Source organism: Watersipora subatra, chromosome 1, assembly GCF_963576615.1.
Source record: "Watersipora subatra chromosome 1, tzWatSuba1.1, whole genome shotgun sequence".
NCBI classification, from domain to species: domain Eukaryota; kingdom Metazoa; phylum Bryozoa; class Gymnolaemata; order Cheilostomatida; family Watersiporidae; genus Watersipora; species Watersipora subatra.
This window is the reverse complement of record NC_088708.1, coordinates 22,306,137-22,332,715: the sequence shown is the minus strand read 5'-3', so window position 1 is coordinate 22,332,715 and position 26,579 is coordinate 22,306,137. Positions and strand designations below refer to the sequence as shown.

Genomic DNA, 26,579 nt, shown 5'->3' with positions numbered 1-26,579 from the left:
ATCACTTTATTTTGTCTGTGCTTGAACTAAAACTACGGCAAAAACTTACATTCTATATATTTACCGAAAATAATTTGATGAATGATGGTGAACGATTTGACCAAGGCACAAAAGATTTAAGAAGTTGTCTACTCAACAAACGATAGCTGCTTGCTAAACAGCAGGTTTACTGTTTAGCTTAGAATATGACGGCAGCACGCAAAGTTTTCAGGCCAAAATACAAGCTAAACTTATGCGTTCGATCTTGCGTACATAGCTAACGCCATGTGAGAGGTTTTTACCAGGCTATTGTATATAAGAACATAATCGATCATCGCAGCATAAAAATGGGAAAAGCCAAGAAGTCGAAAGGAGCTGGATCATTTTCTGATCATGTACGAAATAGAAAACTTCACAAAAAGTCTGGAACAGCTCACACTGTCAGAACAAATCCGTTTGAAATAAAAATCAACAAGCAAAAACATAAGGTTTTAGGAAAAAACCTCACGAAATTCGACAAAGGTTTACCTGGTGTATCTAGGTCAAAGGCTATTAAAAAGGCAAGTGATTAGCTTTCACTGTTTCAAGTTTGATTTAGTTTTTCTATAATACATTATTAGATAACATTATGTATTCTAATTCAATAATTGTATTTATCATGCCCGCACGTAATTTTCATGAGCGAGCTTCCTTACAAAGTTTTCTTTTATCTATCATATTTGTGTTGTGTAGTATAATCAGGAGTAGCGTACTGTCCTTGTTTATTTGCCAGTTTTTTTTATTATATAAACCTACAGACTGAGTCCTATTTGTTGCAAGTTGTTCTGATATTTTTCACTTCCAAATAAACTATCATTTTGCAGCTAAGTTTGTTATTGCATTAATTGCACATCAAATATTCAGGATTATCTCTTCGTTTTTATCTTACTCCATCCAAAATTGGGATAGCAAAGAAAAAACTGACTCATCAGGTGTAGGCCCTACAAATATGGTTAACAAAACCAACGTATGCTATATCTCTAACCATAGTTTGATGGAGAGAAGCATAACTTTCAAGATGATAATTCAGTTTTGTATCAGCGGCGTACTTAATTTGTGAATGTCTCACTTTAACTAAATCTTAAGTCTGGTTCACACTGGTCACTGTTTATGAGCACAAATAAGACAATTTTTTATTGGCATAAAATTATTTTGCTCAGAATATACCTTTCAGCGAATGACCAAATTAATGTCAATTAACATGTACATCTTTAAAGCATGATTTACATTGGCCGCTGATTTACATTTAAAGCATTGGGTTTACATTTACATAATCATACATCTTTCACAAGTGAAAGATGTATGATACAAACAGAAATGTCTGAAAAAGCCAAACATTGCTGCCTTTACCATGCATTTTCACGGCGACGACGGCGTACGTATGGCGACCAATTTAAACCAGTCTAGAGTGTTTTGCTAAGCTGACTGAAACAAACAACTCTAACCTAAAACCTATAAGGTTGAAGCTGCGTCAACAAGAAAATGTAGCGCACAAAACTCAGTCCAAAATGGTATTGAGCAAAATTTTGGCCTTTTAGTAGTTTTCAACTTATGCTGTTTGTTGTTTTTGTACCCACTTGCATATTTAACAATGGTTTCTGTATCATTAGAGACAAGATACTCTTCTGGTTGAGTATAAGAACAAGAGGAAGACTAACAGGTTTGTTGATCAACGAATCGGAGAGAATGATCAATCCACAAGCTTGGAGGAAAAAATGTTACAGCGATTTGCTAAGGAAAATAAGGTATTGTAAATTCACATATCTGATAAATGTTTTATATTGAAAATGCAATTGTATAATATCCCAAGTATTAGATCACTCAATAATTTCTAACTAATCGGTTGGGTACATTTTAGGTCAGGAGCAATAATTTTAAACTAGCCCCTATAATCTAGATGGCATGTATATGTTAAGTATGGTGGTATGATAACTTTAAAGACAGTTAATCAAACTTGAGTTTGATTAACTTTATAGTTCAAGCCAGAGAATGTATTTATAACGTAACACAAACACAGTATGTAATACAAGGGTTATTCCAAAGATACAACAATAAGTTGATGATGATACAAACCAGGACAGAATAAACACACATAATGTCAAGACGCAAGACTTGTAAAGCCTTATTGAATAGAATGGCGGTTTAAAACAAATGGTCTTGATTAAACATATCCTGCAGTTAATATCAGAGTATGAGATCACAACTCCAAACATAAAGCAACAATCATTAAAGATAACCTAACTCTTACTTGTATTACCATCAACAATATGTACAATCATCATACAGTAAGTGTTACAGAGACGTTTTGATATAGCATTTTAAAAAATGTCAACATATATAATGCACCTTCTTGTATATAGTCTATTGATAAGGCTGTGAAATTGTATAATTGTCTTTTTGATACGTTCAGTTTTGTTGGGCATCATTTATGTGGTATACCTAATGCTTTGCTAGAAACACCATGAGAAAGCTGCACGATTCAATATTGATGATGATGAGGAAGAATTTGACCTTGAGCTCACACACAAAGGCGAATCATTGCGCCAAATTGAGAAATTTGAACGACCAACCGACAGTGATGTGGAGAGTGATGGCGATGCTGGAGAGTTGAAAGGTAAGAAGTTTAACTAGTTATAAGTAAAGAATGGTGGTATAACTGCAACTCCTCTGGTGAACCTTGTATGAACTAAGATTTCTGCTACAAAAAACACGGATTGTTTAGTCTGATAGTCGGTGAGAAAGCCATCTTTTGGGGTTTTTTGAGTGGGTTGTCCAGACTTTAAACGAATAATAGCTCAAGAGCAATTGTGGTTGGATGCCCTTCCTAACACCACTAATGGTCTTTGTGTGACTCAAACCATCAACTTAGCCTAGAACCAAAAGTCAGCACCCTACCTACTCAACCATGACTGCTTCCTAAGATCTCTGTTATATTGCCATGGATCTGCATAGGCATAAAACTCCCGATATTGTATTTGCCACAAGTTTACAATTATTATTGGGAAGTGAATTCAGATTTTTACACCATATGCATTGAAGAGAGAAATGATAAGCTTCAAATGAACCCATTGGTGTTTAGAAAAAGATGGTATGTTAACTATATGAATTAAATTAAATTTAGTGAAGATTAATAGAAAAATACAGTAGAAGTTAAAATATTTTGCCGAAGCATCAAAGGTTCTAAATTAAAAACTAATAAAGAGCCTATTCAAGTAATAACAGTGACAGATGAAGAAGTTAATAACAGTGACAGATGAAGAAGTAATAAGTGACAGATGAAGAAGTTAATAACAGTGACAGATGAAGAAGTTAATAGTAGTGACAGATGAAGAAGTTAATAACAATGACAGATGAATAAGTTAATAACCGTGACAGATGAAGAAGTTAAGAGTAGTGACAGATGAAAAAGTTAGTAGCAGTGACAGATGAAGAAGTTAATAGCAGTGACAGATGAAGAAGTTAATAACAGTGACAAATGAAGAAGTTAATAACAGTGACAGATGAAGAAGTTAATAGTAGTGACAGATGAAGAAGTTAATAACAATGACAGATGAATAAGTTAATAACCGTGACAGATGAAGAAGTTAAGAGTAGTGACAGATGAAAAAGTTAGTAGCAGTGACAGATGAAGAAGTTAATAGCAGTGACAGATGAAGAAGTTAATAACAGTGACAAATGAAGAAGTTAATAACAGTGACAGATGAAGAAGTTAATAGTAGTGACAGATGAAGAAGTTAATAACAGTGACAGATGAAGAAGTTAATAACAGTGACAGATGAAGAAGTTAATAACAGTGACAGATGAAGAAGTTAATAACAATGACAGATGAAGAAGTTAATAACAGTGACAGATGAAGAAGTTAATAGTAGTGACAGATGAATAAGTTAATAACAGTGACAGATGAAGAAGTTAATAACAGTGACAGATGAAGAAGTTAATAGTAGTGACAGATGAAGAAGTTAATAACCGTGACAGATGAAGAAGTTAATAACAGTGACAGATGAAGAAGTTAATAACAGTGACAGATGAAGAAGTTAATAACAGTGACAGATGAAGAAGTTAATAGTAGTGACAGATGAAGAAGTTAATAACAGTGACAGATGAAGAAGTTAATAACAGTGACAGATGAAGAAGTTAATAACAGTGACAGATGAAGAAGTTAATAGTAGTGACAGATGAAGAAGTTAATAACAATGACAGATGAAGAAGTTAATAACAGTGACAGATGAAGAAGTTAATAACAGTGACAGATGAAGAAGTTAATAACAGTGACAGATGAAAAAGTTAATAACAGTGACAGATGAAGAAGTTAATAACAGTGACAGATGAAGAAGTTAATAACAGTGACAGATGAAGAAGTTAATAACAGTGACAGATGAAGAAGTTAATAGTAGTGACAGATGAAGAAGTTAATAACAATGACAGATGAAGAAGTTAATAGTAGTGACAGATGAAGAAGTTAATAACAGTGACAGATGAAGAAGTTAATAACAATGACAGATGAAGAAGTTAATAACAGTGACTGATGAAGAAGTTAATAACAGTGACAAATGAAGAAGTTAATAACAGTGACAGATGAAGAAGTTAATAGTAGTGACAGATGAAGAAGTTAATAACAATGACAGATGAAGAAGTTAATAACAGTGACAGATGAAGAAGTTAATAGTAGTGACAGATGAATAAGTTAATAACAGTGACAGATGAAGAAGTTAATAACAGTGACAGATGAAGAAGTTAATAACAGTGACAGATGAAGAAGTTAATAGTAGTGACAGATGAAGAAGTTAATAACAATGACAGATGAAGAAGTTAATAACAGTGACAGATGAAGAAGTTAATAGTAGTGACAGATGAAGAAGTTAATAGCAGTGACAGATGAAGAAGTTAATAGCAGTGACATGAAGAAGTTAATAACAATGACAGATGAAGAAGTTGCAGTAACTAAATCGGAGCCTTGAGCTCAGGAATAAAACATCGAGGAAAATTTACAGTAGTTGCACTGTTAACCTTGAACTTGTTAGTCTGCGCCTCATTTGGCAGAAATTTCAAGTTTCAGGAAGATAACTTCAATAGCATTCATTACACGTATCTGCTATATTTAATAAATAGTACAGTTGTTCATGCGATAAGATGCTTTCTCTTTGCTATAGTTATAGCTTTCCTTTATGGTTTTGTACCAAAACATTAGTTTTTTCATTTTATCTATTTAAATATGATTTAATCAGTCAAGTGGTGCTACCTGATTTATAACAAATAGTATACTTATAATGTCTTTTTTCATGCTACAACTCTAGTTAGCATAGCAGTATGAAAAAAATAGTTTGCTTTCCATTCTCTCTCAAAAGTGAAGTGTTTAATTTCCATATATTGGTTGAAACTGCATTCAATAATTGTAATACTTTTATTATGATTCCATGAACAGTCAAACACACTGGAGAACACAATAGGTTAGGGAAGTCATTGTAACAGCTACCATGTATGGTCGCGCTGACTCTGCAATATCTAAAGTTCAAGGAAAAATCTACTGCCTACCCCCTATATTGCTGTGACACTCATCCAGTTTGGACAAACTCGAATTGTATGGGACAGATTAGGAGAGCAATAAAATTAACTACAACTGAAGGTAATAGTGATCGTGTTAGTTCCCTCTTCTAGGTCAGCAAGTTACAGATAATCATTTTGGTGGAGGAATATTACAGAAATCGTCTGCAACAGATGCAGAGCAAGACAAAACATGGAAGGACCGTATGGAGGAGATGATTGCCAAGTCTAAACTGCAAAAGGTTCTAATCTTTATTTTTGACATCTTGAAACATTCTGGTGGTCGAGCAAATAGAAGCAAGCAAATAGCTAGTAAAAATATGTTGTGGCATGAATTTGTCAGGAAAATGTCAGCCATTCTAGAGTTTGTAGACATCTCCAGAGAACTAGTCTCTGAATATGTCAGTTTTGCATTAATTATTTTATGTTCCGACTGTCTCATCTACAAGAACTTGGTTGCACTCAATTACTTTGGCTGTTGTATTGCTATCTAGATTGTCAACGTTAAGATTAGGAAGTAGTGATAGATCTGATTTTTCTAAGTGTTGCAGGCAGTAAATGCGAGAGAGAATTTAATGTATGTGAAACCATTCCTTGCTTTCAGCATGAGCGACAATCAGAAAAGGATGAGCTTACGCAAATGACAGATCAACTGGATGATGAATGGAGACAACTTCACAATATAGTGACCAGCAACAAGCGCAAGGTAAAACAGTCGTTGACAAGGTAAAACAGGTGTCTTGGAAGCCTCAAGTAGTCAGATTCTAACATAGTTTCATGGTATTGCATCGCTCCATGATAAGAATATGTTAGCTGCTCAGCAGTAAAGGCTATCCACACCGACAAAGTGAGTCTTTTGCTTAACCGATGTGTCGGCAATGTGTTGTCAATGCACGTTGCCAAAACAAATATTTTGGTGTTCATCGTTGGAGATAATACCAACACGTTTGTGGTTGTCTAGGTTGGTTGTTTCTGATGAGCACAATATCGGTTCCATTTAATTCATTTCTACTGTAAGCTAGTTTTATCTACGATTCACTTTCAATCAATTGTGACCACAGGCTTTCATACAAACAACTATTTATTTCAGGACAAAGATATCACTTGTAACAGATGTATAAAAGGCTACAGGGAAACATTGGAAATGTTCGTAAAACCTTGCAGATAATCTTCTGAAGATTAACTGACAGCACAAATTTTTATTGCATTAACCGCAGCAGATAACAAATTACATGTTGAGGGTTCAATAATATTTTTGTACATTTTTGACCAATTACCAGGTTTAATCTGCATTTTCCAGTCATGAAACTGGTCAGTTGAAAATCTCAGCTGGAAAAAGCTTTGATGCTATATACAGTATTAGCTTGAGATACGCGTGTCCCAACATAAGAGAAATTTGAGATGAGGAAACTTTTGCATTGAGATACAAGTTAATGTAGAGATACGAGACGATTCTCGATGTGCCAGTTAAATAGTTGCGTATACAAGAGGCAGCTTACGAGGATAGCATCGCTCGGCCTTTTATGTCGGATCAAAAAGGTTGAAATTGGTCGGCTAAAAGTGAACGTCAAAATCAGTCCAAAGGCCAAACTGAAAGAAGATAGTAAACATAATGGAAACATAATGGAAAGGACAAAATTAGAATGTACCGTTATGTAAAATGTGTAAGAATGGCAGACAGCAGAAGTGTTTTGGTTTAGCACTTGTGCATTAGCTAATCGTCTGCATTGACACCATAATTCAAAATCTGTGTTTTACTGAAAAAATGACCTTATGTCCCAACATAGAACTTTTATCATGAGTCTTTGTCTTCAAAACTGGTTTTTGTTCTTCTAATATTGAAATCATTGCTGGAAAATAAAATATCATGATTATATTGGTATAAATTCGTGGCCTTTCATGCTTTGGCCCGTTTGTTAGTTTTTTCTCTTGACCTGTTTGCTGTCTCTGGTTACAACTTGGAACGTGCTTCATTCGGTTTCTTTTGCTAGCGAAAGCCAGTAAACGACAGGTGTTTTGTTTTCGTTCATTGTATAATTTTGAGTTATCACTTACCGTATACAGGGTAGGACAACTTTCGGTTCTGACAATTCAAGTTTTCGTGTTGTCTTAGTGATGATGGCTTTCATTTCTTGACAATGTAAATAAGCTTTTTTACTTACTTTTCAAAAAACATTTAAACATCTAGTTGTCAAAGGTGAACCGTTCATAGGTTTTATTCATTATTTCTCAGTTTCTGCTTTTATCGATCAGTTATTTTTTTTATTAATTATGTAGTATATTCTAAAACGTATTTATTATAAGTTTTAATCATTGCATGTGTTTATAATATACAAATGTTATACAGTAAATGCTCCTATAACGTAAATTCCAGATAATGTAACAAATTTATGTGAGGTTTTTGTTTCGTACTATTTGAACAATTCCTTATAATGTAAACCGTTAAGTCAGGGCAACTTCTCAAATTTGGTTTGATTGGTACCCTATCTCGCCGCACCTGCGAGCGAAAAAATTAGGCGCATACAGCGTTATTTTTATTATATATACAACTTCCATGACATTCTAGTTCATTGTGATAGATAGTCAGATGTGTCGACAAAACAGACAAAATGTAGCTGTGCAATTGTTTATAAATACTCGAAGCTGATTGATTGGTGCAGATGTTACAACATTGTTTATCAATCTGAATGTCACGAGTTGGAGTATTGTCGAAAGTTATCTTTTATCTTCACCTTGACCCTTGGATACAGATATATAGCAGACAGGTAGAACCGCTCTTATCATAGTGAAAATATATTTTGTTTTGCCTTATTGTATTCATGTAAAATATTTGTTATTAGTTTTACCTTGCAGAATAGACTTTGCTGTTTAGAAAAAATGAGCAAATCATTGTAAATGAACGTCGCAGCATGTCGAAACCCCATCAACATATTGTAAAATTACGGCAATCGTGATATATAAAACCAGTGAGATTTACCGGAAAAAGGAAAGAAATTATCAATTTCAACCAATAATACTGCATTTACGGTCCAGCCAACAAAGACAAATGTTACGTTAAGTTTTTCCTTTTTGCATGGCCAAAGGTGTGAGTTTGGAGCTATCTTGGAACGGATTAGGCAATTTACAAGTATTTCACTGTTCTTATAATTTAAATTCTCTATAACATAAGCGTTCCTGGAATGGATTATTTACGCTGTAGGAGTGCCTACTGTATTTGAGTTTTGTGGGAACTTGGAATGGATTAGGGCATTCATATGATAAAATTGGTTTCTACTTATAAAGTTTTAGGTCCAATGACTGACTGGAACTTAAATAACTTCTATTCATTTGTCAATTATCTTTGATATTGTTGCAGGTATAGTGTGTAGATAAAAAAAGAGAAGACTTCTGTATTCGCTTATTTGATATTGCAAGTAAATTGTACACGCTCTGCAGTTACGTTCCAGAATTGAGGCTATTTTCTATGAGTTGCAGGACGGGGATGAGGAACAGAGAGGGGCAGATGACTTTGATATTGCCGTTAATGAACTGAAATACGAGTCTCGAGGAACTCCTACGGATAGGTTAAAGACAGATGCTGAGCTGGCTAAGATAGAGAAAGATCGTCTTGACAAGTTAGAGGTAGGAAATTCACTTAGAAGTTGCATTATTTATATTTTACAGGAAAAGTCCGTTTGGTGGAATGAAATTCATATCTTGTAAACAACCCATCTAGACGGTTTTTAAATCTTGTTTGTTTAAAACCTTCCCATTTAAAATACCTGATTTTTATTTGCTGCCTCTTTTGATCCTTTAATTTCAACATTTTAAATCCACCAAAATTCTAGATGTCTAATTTTTACCATTTAGTATTTCAATCGTACGATCATAACTGTTGCTTATGGATTGTGAACCCAAACATAACAAGGATCATTTTATATTTTTACTTCTAGACATTTTTTGTTGTCTCTACTATTAATGACAACAATTCACATTTTTTATTTCTAGAGTTTGTCAAGCATCTCCTTATCTTTAATATTTATTCTGTTACTATTCCCGTAAATATTGTGGGTGTGGTTGTGGATTAGATCTGGACAATATGGTTACAGTTGGTTACAGTTTTCGTGGTTTATAAATCTAAATCTGGTGTTCATGTCAATGTGAGTGTTTTAGCTTCAGGTGTAGCTGAGAATACATTGGCTGACAATTGACTATTAAGACACTTTTAAGGGAGTGTGTTTTACCGTGACTACGTAGTCCATGCAAACAATCTAGTATCGTTATAGTTATTAGATTACAAATACATTAACTTGTTTTTTAAAGGTTGCCGCATGTTGCAGTCATCCCTTTTAGATAAATTTTAAAATGCGGTAGAAGTGTGAAGATGATTCAACATCTACTGCTTGTATAACCTGTTATAGTCATGTGTAGTCAGGTATAACCTGTATAGTTATCATGAGCTGCTGTAATGTGAACCCTTCAGTTAAACCTTGCATAAGTTTCAGTTTAGTACTATGTGACACGTCCCACCACTCACCCAGTATTCATAGTCTGTGTTTTAGTTATGGTTGGGAATTCATTATCTGTGAACCACAGGCTTCAATTGAGTAATTATTAGAAGGCTTCTTTAGGCAGCTTTCATTTACATGTAAGTTTGCTGAATTATGGCAACATACAACATGGAAAGTTGTTAGTTTGCTTTCTAATGATAGCTAGCATAAACAATGAATAGTTTTTAATTTTGTTACAAAATATCCAGTGGTCTGCCCCAAATTCATGAACCGTTCAGCAAAATATTATCGAAAATTTCCCATAAACCTTTGTCAATGAGCGTGTCGTGAACCTCTCTGTAAATGTGCACGATGCCAGTAGTTTTGATGCTATTATTTCAACTTTGTCGCATATTTAGAAAGAGAGGCTAATGAGGATGCGAGGGGAACAGACTAAGTCAAGGCCGCATAAGTCAGCAGATGACCTAGATGATGGGTGAGTTCTATGTATTGTGTACATGTATTATAAGATTAAGAGTCCTGTGGAGTTAGCCTATGTACAGCAGCTGTTCTAGGACTAGTTAGGTCTGCCAGTGCATAAACCTTAGTTAAATTATACTTATCGTTGATTAACTGATGAGCAAGGGCTATTTGAATTGAATTGTGGTAAACAGGTCTACATTAAGCCCTGAATAAGAAAGCATTAGTGTAAAGGTGAGCTGGCATTGGTGTTGTGAAGGATATTGGCTGCCTCTAGTTGTATGTAACCTTCTACATAATTATGACATAAGGTCGATAGGAATATATATATCAGTCTATAATAGAGCTGATACAATTGGCCACAGCTTCTCTACTATGGAACCTCATCACCTATGGAAGTTTCTATGTGATGCATGATGTCATTACAACACTTTTCCTTATATAATTCAGAGTACTACATGAATCAATATGCCAACCGCTCATCAGGTTTTGCAGCAATAGCTGTTACAAACATAGAACATGTATGATAAACGTTTTTCTACACCTTACATGAGCATGGTAAATTATAATCTGCTAGCAGTTCATACGCAAACAGAAAGTAACAATTTCTCAGCTTGATAAGCTATTTTTTCTTTGGGTGTGCTTGAATTTCCAGACACTTGATTACTCTATTTGTCCCTGTATTCTGAATATTTGTTATTGTTATCAGTCTGTGACTACTATTTATCTCTAGTACGTTTTGAGTTTAGCCCTACAAGTATTTGACGGGCGCCTAATTTTGGCAGCAACAAGTTTTAGCGTATCACAAAATGCAAAGATGTAAAAATCTTTGCTCCACTAATCAATCTCCTGTTGTTTGGATAGGATGGATTATGGAATGGACGAGGGTGAAGAGTTTGAGGTCAAATACAAAGATGGTAAACTTATCTCCAACAATCCTCCAACTGAAGGTGAGACAAATTTTCTTTATTAGTAAAGTAAGATACGAGACAAGTGCAGTCCTTGCTACTACAACAGTTTCTCTAGTGGTTATAATTGTCCATACTAGTCAATAAATAGTAGTCATCAACTACGAGTAATGCTAAACGTTGATGCTCAATTGTGTAAACATGCTGCCAGACTCGGAAGACGAAGATTCTAGCGCCGATGAATCCGGGGATGCATTGGAAGAAGATGACGAAGAAGGAGAGGATGTTGGTGATGAAGGGGAGAGCAGTGAAGATGATGATGAGGATGATGAATACAGGTGAGAATGCTTCTCTCCTGTCTGGCGATCTCCCTAAGTTTTCAGTTTTACACTAAGTTATGTTATTAAAAGAGATCCTTCTTTCTTGCTGGTTTCCGACAAAATCGTCTTGTCTAAGCTTGTATTTAAAAAAATACCTTGTTTGCTCTGTCTGTTGCTTTCTTATTTTGAAGTTTGGACTGTTTCCTTCTGGATCTTTTCAATTCTTTTGACATAAGCAATATTTTGCATACATATTTTATATGCGTAACATTGGATATATGTAATATTTGATTCTTGGCATGCTCTATCAGTGATTTAGAGTCAGGCGCAGAAGATAGTGATCATGCCAAGGTGGAAATTAATGCCCCTAAATCTAAAAGGCGCAAAAAAGATGCAGGAGAAATGAAGGACACACACATTCCCTACACTTTTAATGGTATATACTGTTAGATCCCCTTTACTCCCCTTACGATAGCCAGTGATTCCTTTGTTCGCATAGACTGCTTACTCTGTAAGTACATTCACTTTAAATTGTCTTAACTCTTTCGCTACAGCAAGCCGATGTATCGGCTTTTGCGGTAATATAAGTACAGACCGTAAGCTGATATATCGGCTTATCAATAGGGTTTCACTTTGCTTTTCATTGCAAAGCCCACACATTAGCTAGACTAATCAAATTTTGTCTCCAACGAAACAACCTTGTCGCCAATCACGTGCAACCAATAGAAAATTTTTTGGCTCAACAATTCCATTTCTAATTATTTTTCAAAACGGCAAAACTAGATCGTTATCGTCATAGCAATAAGAAACACATCGTGTTAGTTCAACGCAAAGAAAGCGTCAGCAAAATTGCGAGATTGAGATTCACTAAACAATTGTACACTTATTTTGTAGAGAAATATTTTCTGAATATGATGCATTTTACAGTAAAACGATATCTGTTTTTATTCTTGAGATATTGCTTAAATACAAGCGGTATGTCGGCTTTTTGAAAATCCGTTGGAATTAATTTGGCAGATTAATCGTTCGGTCAGAATTTAATGCGGTAGCGAAAGAGTTAATGCTTGATCATGCTAGTACAAACTACTAACCATATGGATCACATGCTATCTTAGACTAGCACCTGTAATATACAGCTTTAAAAGTTGGTGCCTTATGTTTAGGAGAGTTCAGGAGAACAAAACAAGTAGATCTAGTGTAATGACTACTATGCCTAGCTGTCCTATGCAACGTGAGAGATCGTAATGAGTAGTCAGTGTATGCATATCAATCTTGAAGTGACAAGGCGACTGAGTGGTGCAGTAGTGGTATCGTGCTTGCCTTTGAATCTGATGCCTCGGGTTTGATTCTCGTACAAGGCAATCTTTTTTTTCCGCTCTTAGCGTGGCTTCAGACAAACTGACACGGCTATTATTATAGTAAAGATTCAACTTTATTCAAGGTAAACAGCTTAACAGTAGACATAGCTTTTGTTTAACTTTACCAAAAGTAGCACAGCATTATTATTAACAATAGATTAGCATAGCATTTGATAGACTTAGTGTTTATTTGACACTTGAAGCTTGTGCAAGACCCAATAAGATCACCAGTTCAGGTGCATGAAAACATAAGTTTATCCTTAATCTTGGTAAGGTTTTCTATGGTGTGAGAGTTGATGTTGAAACACTCTATTTTCAGTTCCCAAAAGCTATACAGAATTAGTAGAGCTGCTGGACAAGTATGATTTTGTGGAACAGAATACAGTCATCGAGCGCATGAGGGCGTGTAACCATGCCAGTTTAGCATCACAAAATAAAGAACATCTAGTGGTGGGTTTATCATATGTCTCCACACCTGATTTAGTCTCAAATATTCTTGTTTTTTTCAGAAAATGTAAAGAATATTTGCAGTCAAATTTCTACATACAAATTTTAGTTGTTTTCAAACCTGCTTCATATGTTGAAACAATCGAATGTTGTATTTAATATTTCTATAATGTGTTAATAATGAAGTGGTCAATAAAGTCTTCTATTGCTAATGTACCTTAGAAAGACAGGCGAATAGAAATGCAGACTCGGCAATGCCATGAAAGTGCTGAGGTAGAAATGATGAACGAGATACACAACAAAACATGTAGTTAAATTTAAAGACACTAAGTTATTTTTTTCATTATTTTTCACATTTTTTATATTTACATTGTCAGCTTCTTTACCAATTCTTGTCATACTCATTCCATGTTGTACAATGTACTGCTCACAGTGCTCGTTGAATCACAGGCTATGCTCTGTTTTTAGAGACTCTACAGCTACTTGTTGGAGTACTTTGGTGACGTCTCCCTGAGGGTGCCGGTGCCTATGGCATTACTGGACAGCTTGAGTTTACATTTGTACCAGTTAGCCAGTCAGTTTCCTCTGCAGACAGCCAAACACAGTAGACATATTATCATAGAGCGACAGAAACTATTCTCTCTATATTGTCAGAGCAAGAATGGTCGTGGCGTCTGGCCCTTTCTAGACTTGGTCAGTTTTAAAGGGCTTACAAATTTTAAATCTTTTTGGTTCAACTACTCTCAGACGTTTGGTTTTTGATTGGCAACTTTTAAAAGGATCGCTTCTTGCATATACATTAAAAACTGATACAGTTTTCAACTATAAGACTCAGCAGCTGGCATCCTCCTGTATACTGTATACCATTAGCCTGTCTTGACCAACTGTTGTTTTTGTGGAGTTGTCTAGCTGTCAAGTTCTACTAAAGTTTACAACAGAGACTGGTCTTTGGTTAGACGTTGTAATCTTATTTTTCTCTGCATAGATTTTTGCGCGAAATCCATTATGATTACCAATGGAGCGACCGCCATAACATTGAAACCAAGCCGCATAGACAGAAGAGAACAACTCCCTATAAGTGCAGCTGATGCATCTGGTGCAGTACATCTTGTGAGAAGCTGTTGTGTTGATCACCCGCTCGACGTGGGGACAACTCCGCAATAACAACAGTTTGTCAAGACAGGCTAGTATACCATGCGCCATGAGACCAGTTTTTGTTAGCCATAAAAGTTTTGTAAATCAAAAGGTCATTGTATGAGGAGAAAATAGTGCCTTACAGTTTGAAAATAGGTAGTAGTTTAAAGTTATGTGTGGAGTTATCTTTTCCTATACATTACTAAAGCGTAATCACAATTCCCATCTTACTGTTGGTGCAGCAGTTCCATTCAGTAACCAGACTGCTCATGCTTGTGGTATCATTGCAGCTCATGTATCTCAAGCTTTTTTCAAACATATATCCGGCCTCAGACTTTCGTCATGAGGTGATAACTCCTGCAATGATCTTAGCATCACAGATCTACACAAGCTGCCCTGTGACAAATCATAGAGATATAGCTGTGGGTCTTATGCTCACAACTATTATGCTAGAGGTAGGTTACCGGGTCTTTTAGCTTTAACACTATACATGCTCATGCTAGTCTAACGGTATCACAGCCTAGCAGGTGCATTGCGTTACTTGTCGCTGTAGTATAATAGACTATGGGTGTTGCTTGTTTAGCATTAAAAACTTTTTTAGTTGATAAATTATATTGATTCTGTTATCTAGATAATTAACTATCGATTCGGTTACTTAGATAATAGACTATTGTAAAACCTCCATTTGAATGCCACCTTCATTTGAATGCCACCTCTAATAGAACACCACTATAAGAGATAGGGGAAAAAAGACAGCGCCATTGCGTTTAAAGAGAGGTTGTGCGGTATATTGACCATGTTATTTAGATAAACCATACCCCTGTTATCAAGATCACTGATATTAATTTATGCCGATATCATTATCTAGATAATAAACTGTACTGATTCTGTTATTTAGATAATAAACTATACTGATCCTGTTATTTAGATAATAAAGTATATTGATCCTGCTATCTAGATAATAAACGATTCGGACCGTGTTATCTAGACAATAAACCATTATATATAGTTAATATTTAATATAGTTAATATATATAGTAAATATTATATTAAACGCTAAAATGCACAATAACCTTTCACTTACTTTTCACTAATTTTCGTTTCACTCTCACAATATTAAGTATTTAAAAATCACGAATAATGCTGAACTGAGAGGGAGAACGAGCATAGTAATTCTTTCAGGCATTGTTGGAAGGATTTCGGTGAATAGCATATTGGCATTTTTGTGATCTCACATCAACCGCCAAATTTGAGTTTCGAGAGACCTTTCGTTGATGTCGTATGGTGAAAAAATGCCGTAACGAGGTGATGAAAAAACATCGTGTTCCACATCATAAGTACTAGTTCCACACATAACAATACTAGTTGTAGAGACTGGAGAGGGGATGAAGTAGGTTAAAACCAGGATGTTCCGTTTAATAGCTTTTAAAGCTTATAAACGCTAGAAGAGTTTACATGCTTCTTATCTATTACAGTATGTTGGATTCTCAAAGGCCCTGATTCCGGAATGCATCAACTTCCTCTCCGCATTGCTTCATTCTGCCTTGCCATTGAATAAAAATAAAGGTTTGAATTGATTCCATTGTTTATTTAGAATATACTCTTTGTACTTTGGTGTTGGGAGTTAAAAGTCACGATGTTAGTTTTCTGATATGTTTGTAGTGATGGTTGGTACGGCCATCTGCAAGACGAAACTACTCACCTGCAAATCCTGTGGTGAAGCGCTCAGGTAATATAAAATACATTATTAGTAAGGTGTGTGTGAGACAAGCCATCTAGTGAGTCTATGGAGAATGGGTCTGAGAAACATTGCTTGCAAATATGGCCTTCTAGACAAATCCATTAAAAGATTAACTGATGCCACAAAATATTATAGCATTATGTAATGGGAGCCGATAACATTGAAGACCGGTGTTTAAATAATATATTTGTGTAATTTAAATCAAATACCATGTATTATTTTTAATTCAAGGATTGATAGAAGGATTCAAAATTTTTGCAAAATATTGACCAAAAACTACAGCGATATATAATTATATTAAAATCTTACTTTTGAACTAGATTATTTAAAATTTATCATTTCAAAATCCTCATTTTTGAAAGATTAGTATGCGTTAATGAGTTTTAAACAGATGACTTCCAACAATAGCTACTTTTTATAGACAATTCTTTAAATTTTATGTTGGTGTGAAAGAAGAATTTCATGCTAGCTATAAGATGTAGCACAAGCCAATTGGTGTAATTCTATAACCACTGCTCGAAAGTTAATGCGGTATATATAAATGCATCGCGGACTTTTTTGGTATTTGTAAAATTTTCTTTGATCTAGCGTTATAATAGTCTGCCATGTTGGTAGCACAAAACATGTAGTGACTTGCTGGGAAAAGTTTATAAGAATGGCGGACAACAGAAGCGCTCTTTTCTTGCATTCGCTAATCAATGGCTTTGACATTGTACATCACACATCTATGCTTTGCCAAAAAAATGGCTTCCTTTGTCAGAACTTGCATCATCAAGTATCTTCGTCTCCAAATGTGGATTTTTATTTTTCTAACAACAGAATCATTGCTAAAAACGAAATATTATGATTATATTAGTATAAATAAATGTAGATGTGATTTTAAAATTTTGTCAGTTAACCTTCAACCCTTTTACTACCATGTTGCTAAGTATAGGGTTTCCTTTGTTGCCTACTCATTTTCGAGAAAAGTGATTTTTCCCATTCTAGTTTTGGAATTAAAATGAGCAAAATTAAGAGTTTTTTGTGTACTTTTTACATTTATTGTAAACAGAAGGTAATACATCTAAATATATAAGCATAAAATTGCTTATTCTGCAGCTCATAGGCATTGCATTGAAATGTCCCAATAACACCAGTAAAATCATCTGATTCTGACCCTCATTAAAATCTCAGTCAGAATATACTGAAATATATACAAAAGAGTCTACTTAATAAATTCTACATTTTCTTTTTGGTTAGTTTTTTGTTTTGCCCATCAGACTTGCCTACGAAACTTGAAATGAAAATGTTTGTTAAAAAATGTTAGAAACTTTATAATTTCTATTGCTACAATTGCCCGAGATAATAAATTTTATTTTTTAACATATTCATTGGCCTTCTGAGCGTTATAAGAAACTAGAGCAATAAAAGCAAAGCCACTTTTAATGTTTTCAACAGCGATTATTATTTGCTGTATTGAATTTCGACTTTAGTCGCTTACAGCAAATCGACTATAGGTCGACTAAAGGTCTGCTCGGCAGGGATTGGGTTACACAGAATCAACGGGCATGAATGATGGTGATATAAATACACATACTTCAAACTTCTGTTGAAGTACTTTGCGCAGTTCTGGCTTTAGTTTGCACCAGCCAGTGTTAAGAGCTATAGTTTGGCTGCAGTGCCAAAGCTACTCAGTTGAAACCCTCTGATATGTCTACCTTCAAATCGACACAAACAATACTTTAGTGATGACATAGTCAAATAAGGTCTAATAACACATTAAAATATATCTAGATTCCCTTCGCTGGAAGATCAATTAGGTTCACTTATTTTGTATTGTCTGTTTTTCTTGCTTCTGTATGAGTATGTTCTAGGAAACAGCATGTGTTACATTTATCTAGAGTGCTCATGTCCACGTAATATCAATTGGTAGCAGAGGAATAATTTGTTTGGGTGTACTCATTGTTGTTGCTATTATTATAACGTGCTAAGTCAATTTGAAAACAAAAATTTTTTTTATGTGCTGCATACAACTGAACTTGCCAATGTCAGAAGCTGCGGTTACAAGATGAACTGCCGAAGTTAACTTGAGTCATGCAAAGTTTTTTTATTCCGGCGTTGCCTAACTCCAAATTAATTGGTTGGTATAGGATTAGCAAATCCAATCGTAAAATTTCAACAAAAAAATAGCAGAATACTTTTCAGAGATGGCAAAAATTCTTTGGGGTTTGATCAGATGATTTGTTATTAACGGTTGTTATTATTATCGTTATTAAGTTGTTATTATTATTTGTTATTATTGCCATTTTCACTCAATTTAGGTACTATTGTTGTATATTCTCTGAGACTGCCCTTTCTATCAATTCAACTCATCCAAGATTATAGTTACTAGCTTTGATAGCAATCTGGGCCCTTACTAGAAGCTATTACCAGTCGTAAAGTCATATTTTAACGAAAAGGAAACCCAGTTTCCTTTTGCACCATTTTAAAAATACTATAGAATTTGCATTACATGAAGTTCAATGCTAGCCACCAGTTGCCAAAAGTAATCCCCAGCATGGATGTTGGACCTGTAGTACACAGAAAGTACTGTTGTTTGGTATTTCTATTGAAAGGCTCTGACACCTACAACTTTATCACTAAATATAAAGCTGGTGTTGTAAATCACCTACATCATAAGATCATATTGTTTGTAGGGAACAAGAAGTGAAACCATTCAGTCTCACACAAGTCATAGTTCGAGGTGTAGGCAACTCCATATACAATACCGATGAGTTTGTGCTTTCAGCCCTACGAACTACTGCTATACTACTCAACAAGTTTGTTAGCCTTTACAGAAGTCTGCCATCAGCTTGTGCGCTCTTCTCTTCGTCCCTTAAAGCTGTTAGCAATCTGCAGATCACAGACTATCCCGATAGGTTGCAGGTAATATCTCTGAGCTGCTAGAACTGGACAATTGTATTGCATGATGATAAAACAGAAATTCTTGTCCTATCCTATTGCTTGTCTGATTGTTCAATGAGGTCAGGTCATGTATGATTTGGCAGTTGGAGATCTGAAGAATCCCACCTTATATCACGAAATGTGGCTCATGTTGTATTAGTGACAACTGATAATTCTGTTAGTATGACCACTTGACAGTAGCTTACAGCTTATAACAAATAGCTAAATATTTCATTTCTTAGTGGCCTGTATTCATCTCGTTAAAAAGTTCTGCATGGCACAAACTCTGTGTATCTTTATGGTGAATCTCTTTTAGCTTCAATGTGGTATTTTGTGATTTTAATGAAGCTTTTACATTTGTGCACCTAAACTGTGGTTCTGACACCGAAAGAAATGATCTCCGTTTTTTTTTTACCCAGTCATCTCTAAATGACCTCAAGTCCAGTCTCGAGTCTCTTGGCTCCAGCAAGCTTGAGTACGTCTGCAGGGAAAGGAAGAAGCCCAAAGCTATTCGCCTCTATGAACCCAATATAGAAGAAAAGTAAGAGCCTTTCATTGTTGTCTTTTTGTGATCGTCATAAATAGGCAAGTGTTTAATCATGCTTCCTACTAATTACTTGTTTTTGTCATACACAAGCTCTACTATAATAAGCCAGGGTTAGAGGTTGGGAAAAAAGATCGCTTTACATTGGATTCAAACTTGTGACATTTGGGATAGCAGTCTGGTACGTTTACACCGGGATTAATCAGCTATCTTCCAGCATTTCAGAATGATTGTGTACATACTTATTATCTGTTCATTATCAGCACACCCGATGATCTTTCGCAGTACACTAGACTGCCAGGCTACTAGTACATATACTTAAAAACTGAAAATTTTAAGATCTGAGGATAAATGTTTAGATAATCCTCAAGTTGTAATACATTTAATTAAATTTAGTATTCTGATATCAAACCATATCTGTACTATTATAAAAGCCATGTCGGTCCATTCGAAGATAGCAAGTCCTAGCAGCCCGACACTCTAATACCTAGGCTAATCATCTGTCTTCCAGTATTTCAGAATAGTTATGCGCATAGTTATTCTCTGTGGTTTATTAGCATATCTGATGATCTCTCACAGCTCACTAGATTGCCAGGGTATTAGTCTGTTTAAGTTTAGAGGATCACTCTTCATTTCTTTTTTTTTTCAAATTTATTTTAAATGACTTTCAGATTTATTGTCGTTTAGCTGTGCTCTTGTTTCCTATTCTGTACTGCCCCTCGATGTTTTCTCATACTATCTGGCTTTCCTTCTGTTTCTTTAGCTTCGAGGCTGGTAAGAAGAAGGTGACCGACAAGGTGGCAGCAGAGAAACAAAAACTCAAGAACCAGTACAAGAAGGAGCTTAAGGCTACGGTTAGAGAAATAAGGAAAGATCGGGCATTCATAGCTGACCAGGCAATAAAAGAACGAGTGAAGAGGTGAGATCTTAGGCTTTTACCCTTCTCGGCTTCACAAAAATGACTATCTATGTCAGTGTTATGTTCAATTTATTTTTATAGTATATTGTAGTATTTGTGTGTATATATATAGTATATATATATATATATATATACACACTGATACCACTGTGTATACCACTGTGTATACCACTGATATATAGTATATATCAGTGGTATTGTATATATATAAGTATATTGTAGTATTTGTGTGTGTATATATGTATATATATATATATATGTATATATATCAGTGGTTGTCTTTTGTCAAGCCCTGTGTCCAGTTGTAGTAATTTCAACTAGCAATGAAAAATCCACACAGCACTGGATTTGAGCGTGGGACCTCCAGATCTAGAGGCAGCGAGCTTAACCAATAAGCTACACGGAATACAATGGATTCATTGGGCAAATAGTCATTACATTGGTACATTGCTTTGGTTTAATAACTAGCAATGTTGATGTTACGCGTAACAATTGTTAAGCTGGCCCAAATCGCGAGTATTGTTTTAGTCAAGATTTTAGTAAAGATCTAGCTTTTCAGGTAAGTTACCCAACGCAGTTAGCAACGCCGGGCATTCATCTAATAATTGGTAAAAACATAGTTAAAAGTACAATTATTTATAATAGTTGAACTCAATTAAAAAAGTTTAAATATTGGGCATGTTATCTAAACTGAACACTATAATAACTGTGTCTCTATTCCTTTTGGGTTTCACTCTTCAACTCTTTTAATACTCAGGGATGCTGAGCGACAGAAAAAGACAAACCAGATACTCGCTGACTTGCAAGGGCAGCAGTATGAAGTGAACATGCATGAAAAAATGAACCGAAAGCCCAAGAGGAGGTGATGAAAGTAGCTTAATTTCAAGTTCATGGCATCTACGGGGCGTATTTATTTACATTTCATTACATTCTATTCTTCACAACAGTGCATTTCAGTTCTGGTCTCCGCTGTTCTCACATGGTTAGTAGTGTACATGAGTAGTGTACATTAGTAGTGTACATTAGTAGTGTACATGAGTAGTGTACATTAGTAGTGTACATTAGCGATGTATATTGATGGTGTGTATTGGTATGTACATTAATAGTGTACAATTGTAATGAACATTAGTATGTACATTACCACTAATGTACATTGGTGGTATGCATTGGTGGTGTAAGTCAGAGGTGTGCATCAGTATGTATATTGGTGGTGTACATTGTGAAAGAAGTACACATCTTGGTTATGTTTTATCATGTACTCGTTTGCTGTATTTTCATTAAATGCAATATTTGTTCATGATGACTTATAATGTTTTTTTCACCATTTCTTGTAGCTATCCTTTGCAATTGCTTAATTTGTCATAAAATCAGCAACGATTGTGCTTTATCCTACTATTGTATTATGGGAATCTAGCCAAATTTTTAAAGTAATGATTATGTCACCAATTGGTATGCCAATAAATGAAGGTAGCTCATCACTCTCTCTTTTGTTTTTGAGTTCGTTTCGGGTCATATTCAGGTAAAAAATCTGCTAATACCATGTTGTTGAGCAGTCTTCCATATAGATCCACCAAAACTTAGGACATCTGAAGCATCAGTTTTCTTTAATTACCTAAAATGTAGTTGCATATTTAGCAATGACTTAAAAAAACATTTACAATTTCCACCACTCATTTGATGATCACAAAAAATGTTACGCGTCATTGTTTTTACATATTATGAAATGGCTGGTCGAGACCGTCATTGTTTTACGAGCCATACCCAAATATGCATGTGCATTTTATCCCTTTAAAAACAAAACAGATGCTTCAAATAACTTGAACTTTGGACAAGCACATGAAACACTTTTCTTTACAACATGGTGTTAGCAAATTGATTGTTTTACCTGATCATGACCCAAGAGCAAAGGTCTTTAAAATAGGACAGTTGAAGCCATTTAGAGTGCTTTTAGATTCGACCTATGCATTGGGTACAGCCGAAGCTTTCAGATTCCAATCATGAACCGCTCACAATTTCACAATAATTCTAAAGTTCTGCCTTACAATGGGTACACAATGTTACACGATCAGCTTGTTGGTTTGAGTTCGTCGACAGAGGATAAGCATGTGTATGGCGATGCATTATTAAAAGCAGTAGCTCAAGATCCCAATAAGTACGTGTACCAGCACCCTTGCAGTCCAGGGTGCTGGTACCCTTGCAGTCCAGGGTACCAGCACCCTTGCAGTCCAGGGTACCAGCACCCTTGCAGTCCAGGGTACCACCACCCTTGCAGTCCAGGGTACCACCACCCTTGCCGTCCAGGGTGCCAGCACCCTTGCAGTCCAGGGTACCAGCACCCTTGCTGTCCAGGGTACCAGCACCCTTGCAGTCCAGGGTACCAGCACCCTTGCAGTCCAGGGTGCCAGCACCCTTGCAGTCCAGGGTACCAGCACCCTTGCAGTCCAGGGTACCAGCACCCTTGCAGTCCAGGGTGCTGCGAGAGATTGTCAGGTGTAATAAGTATCTGCACAATTATTCTTAAATAAGGCAGTCGATTGGTGCAGATGTTAGAGTGTCAGTCTACCAAGGTGAATGTCACGAGTTTGAATCCCTTATGATACAATCTTTTTTCCCAACATACAACTATGGTTAAGGACGGACACAGCTTTTATTCTAGTAAACATTTTAAATAAGGTTGACTTGCAACAAAATTCACATTACACTTATTTGGTATCAAAAGATTAACCGTGTCTTACTCCGCTGTGTTGTAGGTGCAAAATATGTGGAAATGTGATTACAAGCTCTTAAAAGCTCAAAAATGAACATTTTAAAAAAATGGTTGTAGGTTGGAATCCCTTTATTTTGATGACATATTCAACTCGACGTAGTTATTGTTTTGACCATGATTGTAGTGACCATAACATCACATGAAATAAAAGGCTTGATATAAAACGTCTCGTAGCACTAGTTTTTGACAAACACTTCAGGTTTTACCGGAAAGCCTTTATCAAATATAGATGCTCGCTACTTTACAGTTTCGTTTCAGCTTGGTCTAATCATCTAGTCATAAGCTGATCATGTGACCCATATTTCCCACCAAGTGGCGCAAACAATTTCTGCAGCATTTTTCAACCATCACAAGTGACCAACGGGCTCCTCATGTTTATCATAGGATCATATGCACACCCTCGAGCTCAGGTTAAAGAATTAAACTAATTTTTAGGCTAGGTTTTGAGATATCAGTGCTCAAAGTGACAGCAGTACAATGATAATGAAATAGAAACCGTGTCTATTGAAATGCATTCAATAGACATGGTTTTATTGAATGCGTGAAATTTATTTGTGGAAATATTTCACGAATGAGGTTGCATCAAAGTGTAAACAGAAGCACATCATGTTCGACTACGTCGCATTTGAGTCGTTTTGTGAGGGATTCCAACCTACAATGTTTTCGTGATGGCCGCGAATAACTGTTCGTTTTTTGAGCTTTTAAGAGCTTGTAATTACATTTCCACATATTTTTAACATGCAACACAGCAGAGTAAGACATGGTGAACCTTTTGATACCAAATAACTGTAATGTAAATTTTGTTGCAAATCAACCTTCGAGGTTTTTAGTCTACGATAACTGAATACCTGCTTTATAACAAACACGTTTAGTGTATGCTAAAATGTTTTATTTGATTCGCTCACGAGCCATAAAGCAATTATTGCAGTGGTCACATATCGCTGAAAGAAGATAACTCTAAGTTTATAGATACCCGTGGAACTAAATGTATGCTTATCATTTATTCCATTCCACAATAGATCTTTTTTGAGATCTTGCCAAGCAAATGGGATTCGAAAGCACCTTTGTATATTCAAACAATTTGTAAGATGACGTTGCTTTGGTTATGCACAAAAACCTGGTTCAGCCAGTCATTGCAACCTTACAATAGGCAAGTGCTTTTAGCGAGCATATACAGTAGTTAGTGATGTTTAATAGAAGGAGTTGTCCAGCAGATGGTACTATCTTGTTTATATTCACCTCTGTCACTGGTAGAAATAGACAGGGCAATTGTTTGCAAACCGCCTTTTGCTCTACATGTTTTCCCTTTGTTCTATGACTAGGTTATTCTTTATAATGTTGCTACGCTTTCTCATGCTCTCCGCTAGCCCTCAATCAGTAACCTGTCTTTGTAAGGGCTCTGATCTCGAATTTCATCAGGCAAGGGTATAGCATAGGTGTTCTATCGATTCTCTACTAAAATAATGGCTCCAGTTCCTTATCATGAGCCATACTCACTACAGAGAACCATTCAAATGGCTGATTTCCGTAATGATACATAACTTCAATCATTATGATTATTAAAATGCGTATTCTATTTTTCCATTTTAAAAGTTTACACCTATAATGGTATTATTAATACATGAGGTATTTGGTTAGAGTGTGAGAGACCATCCACTGATTGTTGAGTGCTGATCCTACCCCAATTTTGTTCCTACTGGTTGCAAACTGCAAATGCCATTAGGCTTCCAGTCTGAGTGATCTGGAGTGTAACGCCTAAACAGGTTTAAACTGGATTAGACTGGCCGGATTAGACTGGTAGGACAACCCTTTCATCTACCAGCTAACAATACTCTTTTGAGTTATTTGGTGACCTAGTAGCCGTTGCTACTATTTGTTAGTAGGTTTGCAACAAAACTTGCTTTAGATATGCTTATAGCTTAATTCAAGTATTAAATAAATTGGCCATACATAATTTTACATATATCATTACCTATTTGCTCATTTTTTTCAAAGCAAATTCTTAACATACAATATTTCAAATTACCGGTAAATGCAATATACATCAAAAAACTTTTCCTTGTAACCCTTCCTGCACCGCATCCCATGTGCTAGAAGGAACCGACGATTTTTTCAAATGCGTTCTGTTTTTTTGTAAGAACTGTTAAAACAGATGTTTGTAACAGTTTTCTTTTAGTAGTTTACCTTGCTATGTACATTGTATTTACCAATATACCCGGGTAAAAAATCTCAACCAGAGCAAAATTAGTGACCTTGTGAGTGGTCACCTAGATGAAAATTAAACTTCAATAATTAATATCATTCTAAATATTTTCTGTCTCGTGGCTGTGTTGCAATTCTTTTCAATTGCAATTTTGTTAATCATTTGGGACGAAATAGCATGAATGTTTATTTTACTAATAATAATTTGTCCAATCAAATGAGAGCTTCAGTTTAAATTGAACATGACCGAAGCCTGCTGCTTTGGCTGTGTCTTCCAATCAAAGCTTTCGATGTGACTCAGAAAGAAAGAAAGGAATCGAAAGAGATGTGAGACCCAGGTAACGTCTGCATTTTGTAACCAGGGTTACGGATAGACAACTTTACCTTAATAATGAAACATTATATTAGTTTGGAAAGCTTGCAAGATTTCCAATTTTTAGCTGTGCTTCAATTATGAACGCAGTCCAATGTTTTGCTTTATAGAGTACTACTGAATGCCCGGTGATTTATATTATTGAGTATTGCACAGTCAGCAGCCTTAGTAAGGCCAGACTAAGGGAGATTAATCTATTCATTACTTTTGGCATAAACTCAAACATGAAAAAATTATTGCTGCATAAAGTTGTTCAAAACCTCGTGTCACACTCCCTTTAAATTCCCCCGCTATAAACATCACTTCCCACAAATCTCTCTCTCTCATTGGTGATAATCCAAGCTTGAACAGGTGTTAATTATGCAAAATTCTTGGTTAAAGCTTGCCAAAATTTGCCACGAAGCAATTGTCAACCTTTTTTAGAAGTCATTGCTAC

At 35.5% G+C, this 26,579-nt stretch overlaps 1 protein-coding gene across 1 annotated transcript; it reads left to right on the top strand.

The window, feature by feature from the left end:
* The first annotated feature begins 298 nt into the window (after positions 1-298).
* LOC137400622 (nucleolar protein 14-like) lies at positions 299-22,279 on the top strand. Its single transcript, XM_068086956.1, has 19 exons — positions 299-539; positions 1,629-1,763; positions 2,473-2,632; positions 5,674-5,801; positions 6,164-6,265; positions 9,034-9,180; positions 10,448-10,524; positions 11,373-11,458; positions 11,628-11,754; positions 12,048-12,172; positions 13,414-13,544; positions 14,010-14,234; positions 14,966-15,130; positions 16,151-16,241; positions 16,338-16,404; positions 19,092-19,320; positions 19,758-19,879; positions 20,646-20,801; positions 21,559-22,279. Exons 1-19 carry the CDS (start codon positions 327-329, stop codon positions 21,665-21,667), a joined length of 2,595 nt encoding a protein of 864 aa, XP_067943057.1. The 5' UTR covers positions 299-326; the 3' UTR covers positions 21,668-22,279.
* The last annotated feature ends 4,300 nt before the right edge of the window (positions 22,280-26,579 follow it).

Bases quoted from the DNA above. Each gene is read 5' to 3' on its own strand.
- LOC137400622 (XM_068086956.1), top strand. From the start codon at position 327: ATGGGAAAAGCCAAGAAGTCGAAAGGAGCTGGATCATTTTCTGATCAT. The intron at 1,764-2,472 runs GTATTGTAAATT...ATGCTTTGCTAG, and splicing joins GATTTGCTAAGGAAAATAAG to AAACACCATGAGAAAGCTGC. The intron at 13,545-14,009 runs GTGGGTTTATCA...CTCTGTTTTTAG, and splicing joins AAAATAAAGAACATCTAGTG to AGACTCTACAGCTACTTGTT.